Source organism: Heptranchias perlo, chromosome 21, assembly GCF_035084215.1.
Source record: "Heptranchias perlo isolate sHepPer1 chromosome 21, sHepPer1.hap1, whole genome shotgun sequence".
Classification (NCBI taxonomy): domain Eukaryota; kingdom Metazoa; phylum Chordata; class Chondrichthyes; order Hexanchiformes; family Hexanchidae; genus Heptranchias; species Heptranchias perlo.
The window spans coordinates 17,737,153-17,752,696 of record NC_090345.1 but is presented as its reverse complement, the minus strand read 5'-3'; the positions used below and the strand labels follow the sequence as shown (position 1 = coordinate 17,752,696).

Below are 15,544 nucleotides of genomic sequence, written 5' to 3'. Positions count from 1 at the left end.
TGATCAGGCTTTTAATTGCACTCAACAGAACATGCCATCATAATAAACATGCCATCATAAAATTGTTTTTCATTTTAAAAAGACAAATGAGGTGTGTGTGTTTGAAGCTTAGTGTCTCGTATACTATTTCATTGATTTAGAATTGTCTCTTGAATATTGTCTTTATTATACCTAATTTTTAAAAAAAATCTGATTCTCTTTTGGCCTAACAACAATGTCTAGTTTGCAGAACTGTAATTCCAATGGAGTCTAAGGTTGTTATTTAAGCATTAAACTTTTTTTTAATACTTTGATAATGGTTTTTGTGCTAGGCAGTGGAGGTAATCTTTGTAGTTTTCTTGCTATTTTTGTGTTTATGTAAACTGTTGTTTGCTTTCTCTGTCTTTAGATATTTTGCCCTTTGCAAAACTCCCAGCCTATCATGACTGGTGGGCAGATGACCTGCTCTCAGCCTGCTGCTTTGATATGCTGTGTGCTACTAATATGCCATGCCACTGATCTGCATTAATTAACAGCTTTGCACCATTTGCAGTAGTTCAACAGTGCTGTGTTTATAGTACATTGAAACAGTTTAGGGTTTGTCTAAATTAAAGGATTATCATTCATTACGCAAGATACCTATGCTAAATCCATTCTTGGATAAAGGCTAACCTTCCAGTGCACTTGATTGATTTTTTTAAAAAAAAGCTGGACAAACCAAGCCATTAGGGCAGTCCTAAGTGGCACTTTCTTCGCAAATTCCTTTCTCATAAAACAAACTACAATCTGTCAGTCTTCTATTTGCTGCTTTCCCATTAGACCTCTGCTTTCAACTGTTTTTAAAGGTACTAGTGTGACCTGATTACTTAATTGCTGCTATCATGTGCACATTTTTGCTTTGAAAGCTTTTATGCAAATGTACATTATCATTTTAAAAATTACATATTGGGCAGTCACCAAACTTGTAATTTATTTACCAGTATCTAATATACTGTGCTACAAAACTGTGTTCATATGCTGTAGTGTAGACCAATTTTTGGTAACCAACCTTGCATGCAATTTAATACAAATGCTGTAGAAATTCTCACTATAGGAGGTTTATTTGTCACTGGTGAAGTCTCTTCATTCTCATGCAATTTAGTCATATTGTACCCTCCCTGTTTTAGGCCACCACATATCATTTACCTACAGAGGAGAGGATGGGTTATCTGCTCTTTAGAAAAGAGTAATGGTAGCTAAGGTCCTATTTTCTTGCCTGCCTCCATGTTGGTGAACTCTAAGACCGCTTCAATGTTAAGTAACTTTTAAAATGTTTTATTGCAGCAGAATCAGTCTTCTCAGTGGACAAAGGACAATGGCAGATAAGAGAGCCCTCAAGCTTTGATCTTACACCTTCAATGTAGCGATACCCTAGGCATGGGAATGAAGGCAACCACCATACAAATAATGCAAATTGAATTCAATCTTGGGCTGGGAGTTTTATTTATGTTAGGCAGAAGGTGTTACCAGGCTGTGCAATGAGGCAGTCTTGTGCAAGTGTACATCCTGTGAAAATTGACAGAGAATGGAGCTGCTGCTGCGTGCAGCTTATTTTCCTTAGTTTTGTGGTATGCATCAAATTAACCAAAGATGAGCCAGACTGAAAGGAATCTTTTATTTTTCTGCCAAGTCATATTTCAGTATTGTGTGTAATTACTTGTTTTTCATAAGCATTGAAATATTGCGGGTGATTTTAACTCCCTCTGTCTGGGGCTGTAGCACAGTGAAAAAGGAGGGGTTAGATGTACTTCCCGGTTCCCGCTCTGCCGCCATTTTTCCTGGAGCTTTTCACTGGGCAGCCGAGGCGTCCATCTGAATCAGACGAGAGCCTCACTAATCTAGACAAATTGGAGTCCAATGACGCACGTAGGCTCTTGATGCAATTTTAATGGCCTTTTGGGCGGAGTGTGCACCATGGATACACTTCTCAGTAAAACCTGGCAGTACAGCAGAAGAGGCCCAAAAAGATAAATGTTAAAGTTAATTATGGAGGAGCAGGAAAACTCCTCCAGGCTTTTCAAGAATAACGTGGGTCACTGCCACCCCAGCTTCCCATCCTGGATTTACCTTCCTGCTGGCTGGCTCTGAGCTGCCCAATATTGCGTTAGCCTGGGAATGGGGAGCAGCAGCGGGGCACCCATACGTTGCTGTCGGTATGGTAATAAAGTCCTGCCTTCAAAATGGACAGGCCTCCCGCTGTCGTGATCAAGTGGGCAGCTGCTCCACTGGTTGGCCACAATATTTAAAATGTACCCTTGTATGTCTAAATAAATGAGCAGAGCTATAGATGCAAACATATATGGCCCCTAACTCTCTCACTGTTGAGGATTAGACCAATTTATATCCATCTCAAGGTTGCTTCCCTACCCAAATGGAATATTGATTAAAGTTTAATTTTAATGTAGAAGAAACTTGGTTGGAGAAGGAGTGCACTTGTAGAGTTGGATTTTTTTTTTTTTCCCCCTCTTTGAATTTCTCAATGAAGGCAAAGCTTTGCAAGATACTTGAGATTATCTAAGTTTTGCACCTCCTAAATTTGAGAATTTAATTTATGTCAACATTTGTGTGGTGCAGATATAAAATGATTCAATATTTTATTTAGACAGACTGGTACCTCCCTGAGTTCAAAAAGGCGATGTTACCGGGACTTGATGGTTTGACTTTTCGGGAGAGGTTGGATAGACTGAGACTTTTTTCCCTGGAGAGTAGGAGGTTTAGGGGTGATCTTATAGAAGTCTATAAAATAATGAGGGGCATAGATAAGGTCGATAGTCAAAATCTTTTCCCAAAGGTAGGGGAGTCTATAACGAGGGGGCATAGATTTAAGGTGAGAGGGGAGAGATACAAAAGGGTCCAGAGGGGCAATTTTTTCACTCAAAGGGTGGTGAGTGTCTGGAATGAGCTGCCAGAGGCAGTAGTAGAGGCGGGTACAATTTTGTCTTTTAAAAAGCATTTGGACAGTTACATGGGTAAGATGGGTATAGAGGGATATGGGCCAAGTGCAGGCAATTGGGACTAGCTTAGTGGTATAAACTGGGCGACATGGACATGTTGGGCCGAAGGGCCTGTTTCCATGTTGTAAACTTCTATGATTCTATGTGCAAGTTCCCCCATCTCTGTCTACCACTAGATCCATTTTAATGCAAGGGTTCAGATTTGGCAGCTATCCTCCGTACTCTGTGCACGGTTGAAGTAAAGCGACTGTTGAGCGGTGTGAAATTTTCCTCTTGGCAACGGGGGTTTTGAATTCACTAGTTTTGTCGATTAAAGTTCTGTTGTCTCAATTTTGCACACTGTGGATGGGTGACTCACCATTGAGCTAGATGTACTATAATGCACAAAAGTAGTATATTTAGAAGTAGTCACTTGATGCCTCCCTATGAATAATACACTTGGAAGTAGCTACAAATCAAAAGCATCACTGAATCTGCAATAGATATTGCCTTCCATTGCCCAAAGTGAAAGTATTGCTTTTTTTCCATTACAGCTCAGAATGATTTAAAGCATTCTTTTCAATACTGATTTGAATCTTGCTTTCATTAGACATCAGCTGCCAGGTATGACAATGAAAGCTGTTTCAAGACCCAATATTGAATTCATTTTTACTTTATCTTTTTCTTTCTTCTTGAGTTGCTGTCATTAACAAGCTATCTGAACTCCGCAACAGACAGTTTGCTTTGAAAGGTAGATAATTAATGTCTAGTGTGTGTTTACATGGTCCAGGGGTCAGTCTTGTTCACTGCTAACAGACTGTACGTCAGCTATTTATTATTCTATGCATTTTAGAAACAGTCAGTGTTGTTTCCCTTGAGGAGTCATGACAACCTGGCTGCCTCTCAAATGACAATGAAGGCAATAATCGGTGACACCTAAATTAGAATTTCATTCTTATCCATCCAGTCGTAGCCAGAAAAGCACCTGCAATGGCTTCTTTTCCTGCTCCCACACTGTCACATCTGGAGTTCCACAAGGATCTATCCTTGGCCTCTTTATTTCTCATCATACATGCTGCCCCTTGACGATGACATCTGAAAACACATCATGTTCCACATGTACGCTGATGACAGTAGCTCTACCTCACCACCACCTCTCTCGACTCCTCCACAGTCTGATTTGTCACACTGCTTGTCTGACATCCAATAGTGGATGAGCAAAAATTTCCTCCAACTTAATATTGGGAAGACCGAAGCCATTGTCTTCAGTCCCCGCCACAAACTCCATTCCCTATCCAGTGAATCCATCCCTATCCCTGGCCACTGTCTGAGGCTGAACCAGACCATTTGCAACCATGGCGTCCTATTTGACCATGAGATGAACTTCTGACCACGTAGCTACCTGTCACCAAGATCACCTACTTCCACCTCTGTAACGTCGCCCGTCTCAGCCCCTGCCTCAGCTCATCTGCTGCTGAGACCCTCATCCATGCCTTTGTTATCACTAGATTTGGCTATACCAAAACTTTCCTGACTGGCCTCACTTCTTCCACCCTCCATGAACTCTGCTGCCCGTGTCCTAACTCGCACCAAGTTCTGCTAATCCATCATCCCTGTGCTCGCTGACCTACTTTGGTTCCTGGTCTGACAGCACCTCAATTTTAAAATTCTCATCCTTGTTTTCAAATCCCTCCATAGCTTCGCCCCTCCCTATCTCAGTAACCTCCTCCAACCCTCGAACCCTCAGAGCTCTGCGCATCCCTGATTTTAATCGCTCTACCATTGGCGGCCATGCCTTCAGCTGCCTAGACCCTAAGGTCTGTAATTCCCTCGGTAAACCTTCCCGCCTCTCTACCTCCTGCGTCTCACTACCTCTCCTCCTTTTTAAGAGGCTCCTTTTAAAACCTACCTTTCAATTGACCTAATATCTCCTTTATGTGGCTCGGTGTCATGTTTGATAACGCTTCTGTGAAGCGCCTTGGGATGTTTTACTATGTTAAAGGTGCTATATAAATGGAAGTTGTTGGTGTTCTGGCTGAATGGGGTCTGATTTGTCAGAAGGGATGGTGAGCAAGCAGTAATGTAGTGTGTGGGTGGGGACTTATGGCTATAGAATATTACGCAAATATAGGTGAGTCAAGCTATGAGTTGAAAATGAGTACAAATCTTATGGTACGGTTCTAAGTGAAACAAATTTGAGGTAGCCTCCACCCAGTTCTTAATGGGTGTGGGCCCATTACATGGAACTGTGCCGAAATTGGCATTAAACTGTCTGTCTTGCCTTGGAGAGTTCCACAAGGACATGGGGAGTGACAAATGAAATGTTGTAATGGCGCAGTGGGAGTGCTTTCATGGGAGGGTTAAAGGACATTGTTTGGAGTGCTACGAGCTTTTCTTGGCATCTGGCCCATTCCATACTTGATCTGGGAATATTTGATGTTGACAGTGGGTGTCTAAACTTATAAATGTTCCATTCCTGAGCACTGACATCCCTTGCTTTGATATGTGTGAATAATTACTCAAAGCAAAAACTGGACAAATGGCCTTTGAAGGTGCTAGAGTGTAAACAGATGTTCATAATATTGTAACAAAAGCAAAATACTGCGGCTGCTGGAAATCTGAACTAAAAACAGAAAATGCTGGTAACACTCAGCAGGTCAGGTAGCATCCGTGGAGGGAGAAAGAGTTAACATGTCAGGTCTGTTCTGACGAAGGGTCATCGACCTGAAACATTAACTCTGTTTCTCTCTCCACAGATGTTGCTTGACCTGCTGAGTATTTCCAGCATTTTCTGTTTTTAATTCATAATATTGTACTTGCCTTAGTGAATTTCAGTTTGCATTCAGAAATAATCTCTCTGCAGAAATTTGCCTTGCTATTTAAGCGACATTAAAATAAATTCTGACACCACAGTTGCCCAAATGCTTACATTTAGAAGTAGTGATCACAGTTAATTCCATGAGAGAAAAACTATTGGTGTATTCTTCCAGTATTGCAAGTATATAACTTCAGCTGTGATAGTAGAAATGCAGTAAGGTTACTATTGTCTGTGAAGCTTTATTGATATCAACGATTAACCACAAATGAGTGGATGTAGTTCATGTACTTGGTTTCAGCAGACCTGTATAAGTCAGACCATCCAGATGTGTGTATGTGTTGCATGTTATTTATGATGTTTTTAGTCATTCCTTTATATTAATGCTACATTTTTTGTGTTTTTCAGATTAACAGAACCGTCAGGATATTTAACAGATGGACCAATAAATTATAAATATAAAACTAAATGTACATGGTTAATTGAAGGATAGTAAGTATGTCTTTATTCCAAAATTGATTTTTAAAATGCATCAAATAGTTCAAAGTTTGGGGAGGCATTAATCCTGATTTTGATACAATGATTTTAATTAGCTTGGTGAAAATACTTTGAGTTTTTCATGGGTGATCTCGATCAGTGGCAACTTATACATATTTTAAATACTTGCAGTTTGTTTTGGTCTCTTTAAATAGTTTGTTCTTAAAATGCAGTTTTCAGGTAGAAGTAGATTTCTCAATTGGCAGCCTTTTAAGCAAAGGAATTTGTGCTGAAAGTAATGTGGATTGGAATTACGTTGAATTTAAATTGAGAAATTCATAATTAGGTATGTAGTGCATAGAATAAAATGCACTGAAAATTCTTACTCCGTTTACATCCATTTGTTCAATTTTCACAAGCGTAAAAATCTAAGGGGAATAAAGTATACAATTTTCTCTCAACTGGGAAATAGTGACCATAACCTAGTTGGATTCATATTGAAAATAGATTAAAAAGAGGAGTCAAAGATGAAGGTGTTTGAATGGAAATGAGTTCACTTACCAGGCTCAAAGAGATGGGTAGAAAAATGGCAGATCAAACAACACAGTGGCTGGGAAGTACTTGATATGAGATGGCTAGGGTACAGGTTAAATACATTTTGACTAGGAGTAATGGTGTGTCTGAGGCAGGCAATCCTTGGATAAATAGATTAGAATAGAAATGCGGTTTAAGAGGAGGCATATGATAAGTAGAGGGAGAATAGTACAAGAGAAAACTGAGAAATATAAAATAGATATGAAGCAAAAGGGAGATTAAGAAGGTTGAGAGTTATGAATGAAAACTGCCTGTCAACATAAAATGAATATCAAAATGAGTGCATAAGTAAAAGGATAATCTCAGAAGGTTTGGGACCATTTAGAGATAGAGGTCCTCTTGTAGATGAAGAAATGGTGATGTTTGAATATTTTGCTTCAGTTTTTACAGAGGAAGGTAAAAGTGGGATTATTGGATTAACTGAAGAGGATAGGGAACAGTCACTACTGGAGATAAATATGTAAAAGGAAACTATTAAAAAATTAATAAGACCTAAAAGTAGAAAAGTGATCTGGCTTAGATGGCATGCATCCTAGAATACAGAAGGGCTTTGGGGATGAATTGGTGGAGGTAGTAATCATAATTGTTTAAAAAAAATCTTTGAAATCAGGCATTGTGCTGAACGACTGCAAAATTCTCACTTTTAAAACAAATAATTCTTTTTCTTTTGTAGTCCAAATGCAGTATTAAGGTTAAGGTTTAACCACTTTGCCACAGAATGTAGCTGGGACCATATGTATGTATATGATGGCGATTCAATATATGCACCTTTGATAGCTGTATTCAGGTAAGTTTGAAGAACTTTATTGTATTAGATCTAAGATGGCTCACTTGATATGTGAGCTGCTGTAAATTTTGTGCCGTTTTCCAGTTTTAACACATTGAACAGTGTTGTAGCATAGCATTAACTTTTTTAAACCTAGATTGTTTGCAGTATTAGTGTATGAATGCTCAACATGCTTGACATTCCTCTGTTATTTTAAATGGATTAATACCTTTGCTCAGTGGTAACACTCACCTTTTGAGTCAGAAGATTATGGGTTTAAGTCCAACTTCAGGAACTTGAGCACTTAATCAAGGCTGACGTTTCACTGCTGCACAGAGGGGTTGCTACACTGTTGGAGGTGCTGTCTTTTGGATGAGATGTTAGACCAAAGTCTCACCTGCACCCCCCCCCCCTCCCCCCAAGGTGAATATAAAGATCCCCTGACACTATTTAAAGAGGAGCAGGGAATTATCCTTGTGTCCTGGCCTGTATTTATCCCTAAACCGACATCAATAAAACAGGTTATCTCATTGGAATATGGGAGGCAATTTAATGTTTTTATTGAAAGCCTGTATGTATTTAAAAAAAAACTATTAAACAGAAGAGTGGAAGGAGAAACATTGCAAACTGATGTCCTGGCGTTTGTCACTTTCAAAACTTGTGTATTTTCTGTTGTATATTTTGTTAGTTTATAATATTGAACATTGCAACGTAGAGAAATATGAGACTTAGGCATTCCTTCTTTCTCAACACTGAAGTGAGATCTTCAATTAATTTTTTGACTAAGGTATTGAAGTTATGCTTTGGTACTCGAGTGGATCTTGGTCCTATACAATTCTTCTAGGCAAAATAAATGTCATAATTGCAGTGTTTTGTTCTGTTTTAATTAGTTTGATAGTTGCATAGCGGTTTCATTACTGTCTCTGCTTCTACTCAACTTATATTGTGATGACGATGGAGAGAGATCAACATTTGCACGTGAATGTTAAAAATGCTGCTTTACATTTGTAAAAACTGTCAGTTTCAGAAACTAATGTGAGAGTTAATGAATGTACCAAAGTTAACCTATATAATTCCCTCTCCCTTCAAATCTGAACACTTCTTTGTATATTTAAAATTCATGTGCAACAGGTACTGTGTTCTTGTATGCTTTTCTAATCTTCCTTTTCTGGGTCTTGAAACAGCCTCTCCACATGAGCACTAAGCAATTGAGGACAAATGGTCAAAATCAGGGCCAATTGTTTTGTTTTTCTTTTTAAAAACTGTGACTCATTTTATCATTTCAGCTGGTATGAAACATGTTTGCTCTGCATTGTTGTAGTTCAGAAAATGTTACACTGTGGCCCCAATATTAGCTTGGAGCCAGGAAGAGAGCAGGGGTGGGAGAAGGAGAGGGGTTTGAAGACGGAAAACCCAGAAGTAAAGGTTTCCCGCAGGTCCGACCGAATTTAATGGTAGGGCCTGCTTTAAAATTTTACTAAGGCTTCCCGCTTGATTGTGGGTAGGCTGCCTGTGGGATGGGAAAGCAGGCAGGGAGTAGATAGATGCCAGGAGGGAGATCACTACAAGCAGATGCTGGAAGGTGGGAAAATATTTATAATTTGTGCAGTTAGAGGTTGGGGTTGAACATTGTCTGAGGGATGGGGGGGTGATCTTGGACATCGGGGAGTGGGGGGCTTGGCCAATTGGAGGTCTGATTGCAGCAGTTGAGCTTGTTGGGCCTGGAGGAAACACTACTATTCTCCTGGCCCACAAGCAGTGTAATAAAGGCACTTACCTCATGATCCAGCCCCTCTTGCCTCCTTTTCATTGGTGAGATTCACAAGCCGCGGGAAACCTGCGCTGGAGATGTTTAAATTTAAAGGATTGTGAAATTCAATTTAAAAAGACCTAATTAATGCCTCCGTTGGAGCCGGGTTGCGGTCGTGCTCGAAAAATCAATTATTTAAAGCATCCACCCGCCACCAACCCACCCGTTCTTGGGGGTTAAAATCCCCCCACTCCTCCTGTGAGTCTGAGAAACAGACGCCTGTGATTGGTAGCTCCTCAATACATAGCAATATAACCCACTCGTTTTGTGACTAGGAGATGTTGGAAATGTTGAGAGCAGTGTCACCCAGAGTCAGGGGAGAGGAATGCATCGTGCTAGTGAATGTTGAACTGCAAAACAAGTTAATGATTGCGCGTTTCCTTTTGTCGCTTCTCAGTTTCTATTTTGGTTTGATATTTTGATCTCATTTTTGCACTTTATTTCTCCCTGACGAGTGAAGGTTTTTTTTTGTTTTGTTGCCTTTTTTTGATATTCTGGAACCACTTTTTTCTCAGTTTACCTATAGGTTTCCTTTTCCTGCTAAACTGTCAGCTGTTTCTTTTCAAGGAGATGCTGGCTGCTTTATGCTAGTATTGAACTTGCCAAAATCCCACCTCGCCACAGACACCGGTATGCGGTGCTGTGATTATGCTGTGACTCTACTGAATGAGCTTTCATATTGGTGCACATGTGCAGTGCTTGAGTAGCAATAAATACAGAAAATTCAACAGCATTACCGGGTAAACAGGACAGTGTGGTTTCTCAATGATGAAACTGGGCTGTCATGCACAATCTGAAACATTTGAGTTGCATTGGGAGATTTGTCCTGGTGATATAAAGTGCAGTAGTGTTGTAAACTAGGAATGTGAGCGGTTTTATTATATCACTGTTTTAAATATGTATATCTGAATATGAAGTGGGGCAAGTGAAGCATGTTTTAGTGAGAGCATCTGGGAAACAGTGATCACTTCCATTAGGTTTATGGAAAGGGACAAAGAACAATCAAAGATGAAGACACTTGACTGGAAGAGAGCTAGTGTCTGAGTTGAAAAGGAATCTGGTGTAGCTGGGTTTGGAACAAAGATTGGCAGGTAAAACAGTACATGAGCAACGAGAGAGTTTGGGTGCAGACTAAACATCCTCCCATGAGGAGGAAAGGAGGGGCATCCAAAGCTAGGGCTCCCTGGATGACTAAAGAAATTGAGATTAAAATGAAACACAAAAAGGAAGTTTACGATAAATGTCAGGTTCATAATTCAGTGGAGAATTGAACAGAATACAGAGTTAACAAGAGAATTGAAATAGGAAACGAGGGGCAAAGGGATTGTAGGAGAGAAGATTAGTGGGTAACATAAAAGGGAACACAAGTCTTTTATAAACTTATAAAGTGTAAAAGGATAGTCAAAGAAAGAGTGAGGCTGATTAGAGACCAAAAAGGAAATCATGTTTTGGAGGCAAAGGGCATGACTGGGGTACTGAATGAGTACTTTTTGTATCTGACTTCAAAAGAGGATGCTGCCAATCTCAGTAAAGGAGGAGGGAGTAGAGAAATTGGATAGGATAAAAATAGATAGAGGAGGTACTTAAAAGATTGACAGCACTCAAGGTAGTAAAGTCACCTGGTCCAGATGGGATACATCCTAAGTTGCTGAGGGAAGTAAGAGTGGAAATTGTGTCGGCTCTGGCCCCAATCTTTAAATCCTCCTTGGATATGGGAGTGGTGCCAGAGGCCTGGAGGGTGTTACACATGTTACACCCCTGTTGAAAAAATGGGAGAGGGATATACATGGTAACTACAGGCCAGTTAGCCTGACGTCTGCAGTGGGGATACTTCTAGAGACCATAATCTGGGACAAAATGAATTGTCACTTGGAAAAAACATAGGTTAATAAATGAACAGCGAAATACCGTGGATGCTGGAAATCTAATAAAAACAGAAAATGCTGGAGAAGCTCAGCAACTAAGGCAGCATCTGTGGAGAAAGAAAAAGAGTTAACGTTTCAGGTCTGAAGAAAGGCCTTCGACCTGAAACGTTAACTGTTTCTTCCTCCACAGATGCTGCCTGACTTGCTGAGTGTCTCCAGCATTTTCTGGGTTAATAAATGATTGCCAACACTGATTTGTTGAAGGCAAATTGTGTCTGACAAACTTGATTGAGTTCTTCAAGAAATAATGGAGGAGGTTGATGAAGATAATGCAGTTGATGTTGTGTATATGGACTTTCAAAAGCTGTTTGATAAAGTGCCACATAATCGACTTGTCAGTAAAATTTAAGCCCATGGGATTATAGGGGCAGTGGCAGCGTGGATACGAAATTGGCCGAGACAATATATATATATAAAACCTGGACTTGGGTATAGAGGGCAGAATTTCAACGTTTGCAGATGATACAAAATTTGGAAATGTAGTAAACAGTGAAGTGGATGGTAACAGACTTCAGGAAAACATAGATAAACTGGTGAAATGAGCAGACACGTGGCAGTTGAAATTTCGTGGCGAGTGATTCATTTTGGGTGGAAGAATGAGGAGAGGCAATATAAATTAAATGGTACGAATTTAAAGGGGGTACAAGAGCAGATAGAGACCTTGGGGGTTCACATTCACAAATCTTTGAAGGTGGCAGGACAAGTTGAAGCTTTTTTTAAAAAAAAAGAGCATATAGGATCATTGGCTTTATAATTAGAGGCATAGGGCCTGACATTAGGAGGGAGGCAGGTTGGCGGAGGGCGTTGACTGGGCGCGTGGGTAACGTGCCCAGTGAATTCAGGGTGTTCCGCACGTGATCGCAGCCTAATTGAAGGTACTTGCGCATGTTTCCGGGTTTCCCGTTCCAGACCTGCATGGCAGGTGCACTGCGCACCTGCATCACAGGCTGTCAGCAGGAGGAGCCCCATTTAAAGGAGCAGTCCTCCAATGCTCCTCCTGCAGCAAAGAACCAAATTGGCAGCATAGAGCAGCCCAGAGGCAAGGCTGCTCCAAGGTTCTCAGACTCCTCACTCCAGGTGCTGTTCGATGGGGTCAGGAGGAGGAGGGAAACGTTTTTCCCAGCGGACGGGAGGAAATGACCTGCATCTGCCACCAAGAAGGTCTGGCTCGAGGTGGCGGAGGAGGTCAGCAGCAGCAGTAACATCTCCCGAACCTGGGTCCAGTGCAGGAAGCGCTTTAATGACCTAACCAGGTCAGCCAAAATGAGTATACTTACGCATTCTCCCATACTCAGTCTTCCACATCACCTCCACCATCACCCAACTCCTTCTGCACTACCACCACCACCACAAGGCTCTCGCATCATTCCTCACATCCACTCAACCATCATCCTCACCTTGCCTGCACTTACTCACCGCCCCAGTTCCCATTGGAACACAGCCACGAGATTGTATGAGGATTGGGTTGCGTGGTAATGATTCACACGCACCCTCCCATGCATCTCCCTCATGGTCACTCCCACCCACACCAATGCATGCAGCGGGTCACTATCACACCTGTCTTTTGCCTTGATAGGAGAAGAGATGCCAGAAGGCCCAGGAGAGGGATGATGACTAAAGTGGACATGGAAGTGGGGACGCCATTCAAAGTGCTTCCACATCTCACCTGTTGCCCCCCTCAACCAGTACCCGCAATGCTGCCTCCTCCTAGGTGGTCGAGTCTGCCCCTGCACAGGTGTAGGTGGAGCAGTCTTTGGAGGGGTCCTCACGGGCACTGAAACCCAGAGGGCATCTGTGCAAAGCATCTAATTGGTCAGGGCATGGACAAGAGCAACCTGCCACTACCTCTGCTGAAGCCACAGTAGTAGCACCACGTAGGGGTTCCCGTAAACCTAAGGCTAAGGTTTTGTGAGCACAAAGGGGATGCACAAGGGTGTATGACAATGTCATGTTTTTCATTTAGTTTTTTGTTTTGCCAAGCGCATTAAAATTTGTTATCACCACTACTGCCATGTCTTTGTAAATCTTGTCTGGTTTGTGCAATAATTCCCTTTCCTGAGGATCACTATGAAGACCCACACCTGATGCCACCCATTGTGTCTCTGCAGAGTGGGTGTAGGTGTATTTACAGGGCTCTTTTGTGCAGACGACTGAGAGATGCCGACAGTGTCCCCGGTGGCACCCTGGAAGGATGCGGAGGGGAAGTTGTTGAGGGCAGTGGTGACTTTGACAGCGACAGGTAAGAAGATGGTGCTAGGGCCAGCTGGGAGCAGCTCGGCATGAAGGAGGCTGCAGATGTCCACAACTGCATGTCGAGTGAGTCTGAGCCTCCGTGTGCACTGCTCCTCAGAGGTCCAGGAAGCTGAACCCTGTGGCGAGGGTAGTACCTCCTGTGGTTGCCCTCCCTCCTGCTGTGCAGGTAAATGTGTCACAGCACTGTTGTGGAGCACCACGTGTCAGAGGTGGACGACGTGGCCGGCGAGGATGGTGATGCTGTTCATCATCCGAGGAGGACATGACTGCAGCTATGGCGGCCCCCATCCGCAAGATGTACGGTTGAGGGGGTCCGCAAGGTAGGTAAATGTGTCCGTACACCGGGGTTGTGGCTCCAAGTAAGTGGGAGTCCTGCATGCGGGGGCTGCGTGTGCATCTAACCCGAAAGTGGGCAGGTTGGAGCCGGGCTCCGGACCCGCCCTGGGAATCCCCAATTTTCAGAGCACCACGAATGGACCCGCTCAGCCATCCTAAAATCGACCCTATAGAGTGCAAAAGCAAGGAAGTTATTCCACGCATTTCTGAATCACTGGTTAGGCCTCAGCTGGAGTATTGTCCAATTCTGGGCACCATATTTTAGGAAGGATGTCAAAGCCTTGGAGGGTGCAGAGGAGATTTATACCAGAATCAGACCAGGGATGAGGCCCTTCAGTTATGTGGAGAGACTAGAGAAGCTGGAATTGTTCTCTTTAGAGCAAGGTTAAAGGGAGATTTAATCGAGGTGTTCAACATTAGGAGGATGTTTGATAGAGTAAATAAGGAGAAACTGTTTCCACTGGCAGGAGGATTGGTAACCAGAAGACACAGTTAAGATATTTGGCTAAAGAGGGGAGATGAGAAGAAATTTTTTAATGCAGCGGAATGTTATGATCTGGAATGCATTGCCTGAAAGGGTGGTGGAAGCAAATTCAATAGTAACTTTCAAAAAGGAATTGGATATACACTTGAAAAGGAAAAATGTGCAGGGCTAAGGGGAAGGAGCAGGGGAGTGGGACTAATTGGTAGCTCTTTCAAAGAACCGACATAGGCATGATGGACCGAAAGGCCTCCTTCTGTGTTATATGATTCTTTGAAATACAGAGCAGGCACATCAGTATGTGACAAAAATGAGGTATTTTTTGGCATCTTTCGAGTTGTCCCTTTTGCATCCAGTCATAGTACATAAGCAATTTAAAAAAAAAACGCGGTTCAGAATTCTGTACTAAGCTTAGTTCATTTCTGTGTAGCAGATTTTGTTGGTAACGGGCTTGGAGGGGGACGGGGGGGTAGAATTAAGTCAAGATATATTCCTGCCAACTTTAGTGGGTTTTGTTCAGAAAATGCACAATATCGCACACCTATTAAGACTGAGTGCATCAATGGTTCTTGACCTTAATGTTTATTCTGGTTAATGCAGTATAATAGTGAGTCTGTGTCTTTTGGTTGGTAGTGAAAGTGTATGATTCATTTGTCTGATTTTTTTTTTATATATATCGTGGGCTTCAGTTCCACAAAGCTTTCTTATTTAAAGAATTCTGTAAATTATTGCTACTTTTAAATACAAAAAAATCACCAATAGTGATGAGTGAATTCAAAGATATAATAGAACATGGACATGTTTTGAAAGGGCAAAGGACATTCAATATATAAAAGGTTAAAGGACTTGAGTCTTAAACATTTTTTTGTTCCTGGAAGTGTTAAAATATAAAAAGAACTCATCTTTAAAGTTCTACATGTCTTAAAATTTCAGCTACTTTTCTGTCAGAATTTCAGGTTATCATGAACTGTGTTTCAGCGTTACTGAATTAATTATTGAAATTATGTGAATTGCTTTTCCACAATTTGTCACTAATCTTGAGCAAGATTAATGTTCTAGCATTGGTATCTTTGCCATACTTCAGTGTGTGTTTTCTGGTGAATATGTGTATTAAATTATAGTGCTATTATCTCGCA

The 15,544-nt window shown here is 41.6% G+C and overlaps 1 protein-coding gene across 6 annotated transcripts in view; it reads left to right on the top strand.

Annotated features, from left to right (window-relative positions):
• The window catches only part of atrnl1b (attractin-like 1b), a 713,064-nt gene that overhangs the window by 62,941 nt on the left and 634,579 nt on the right, over positions 1-15,544 (top strand). For all 6 annotated transcript variants that reach the window (XM_068002149.1, XM_068002150.1, XM_068002151.1 and 3 more), the window contains exons 2-3: positions 6,175-6,258; positions 7,511-7,624. In XM_068002149.1, coding sequence (XP_067858250.1) covers positions 6,175-6,258; positions 7,511-7,624 — 198 coding nt within the window. The remainder of the gene's footprint in view (positions 1-6,174; positions 6,259-7,510; positions 7,625-15,544) is intronic.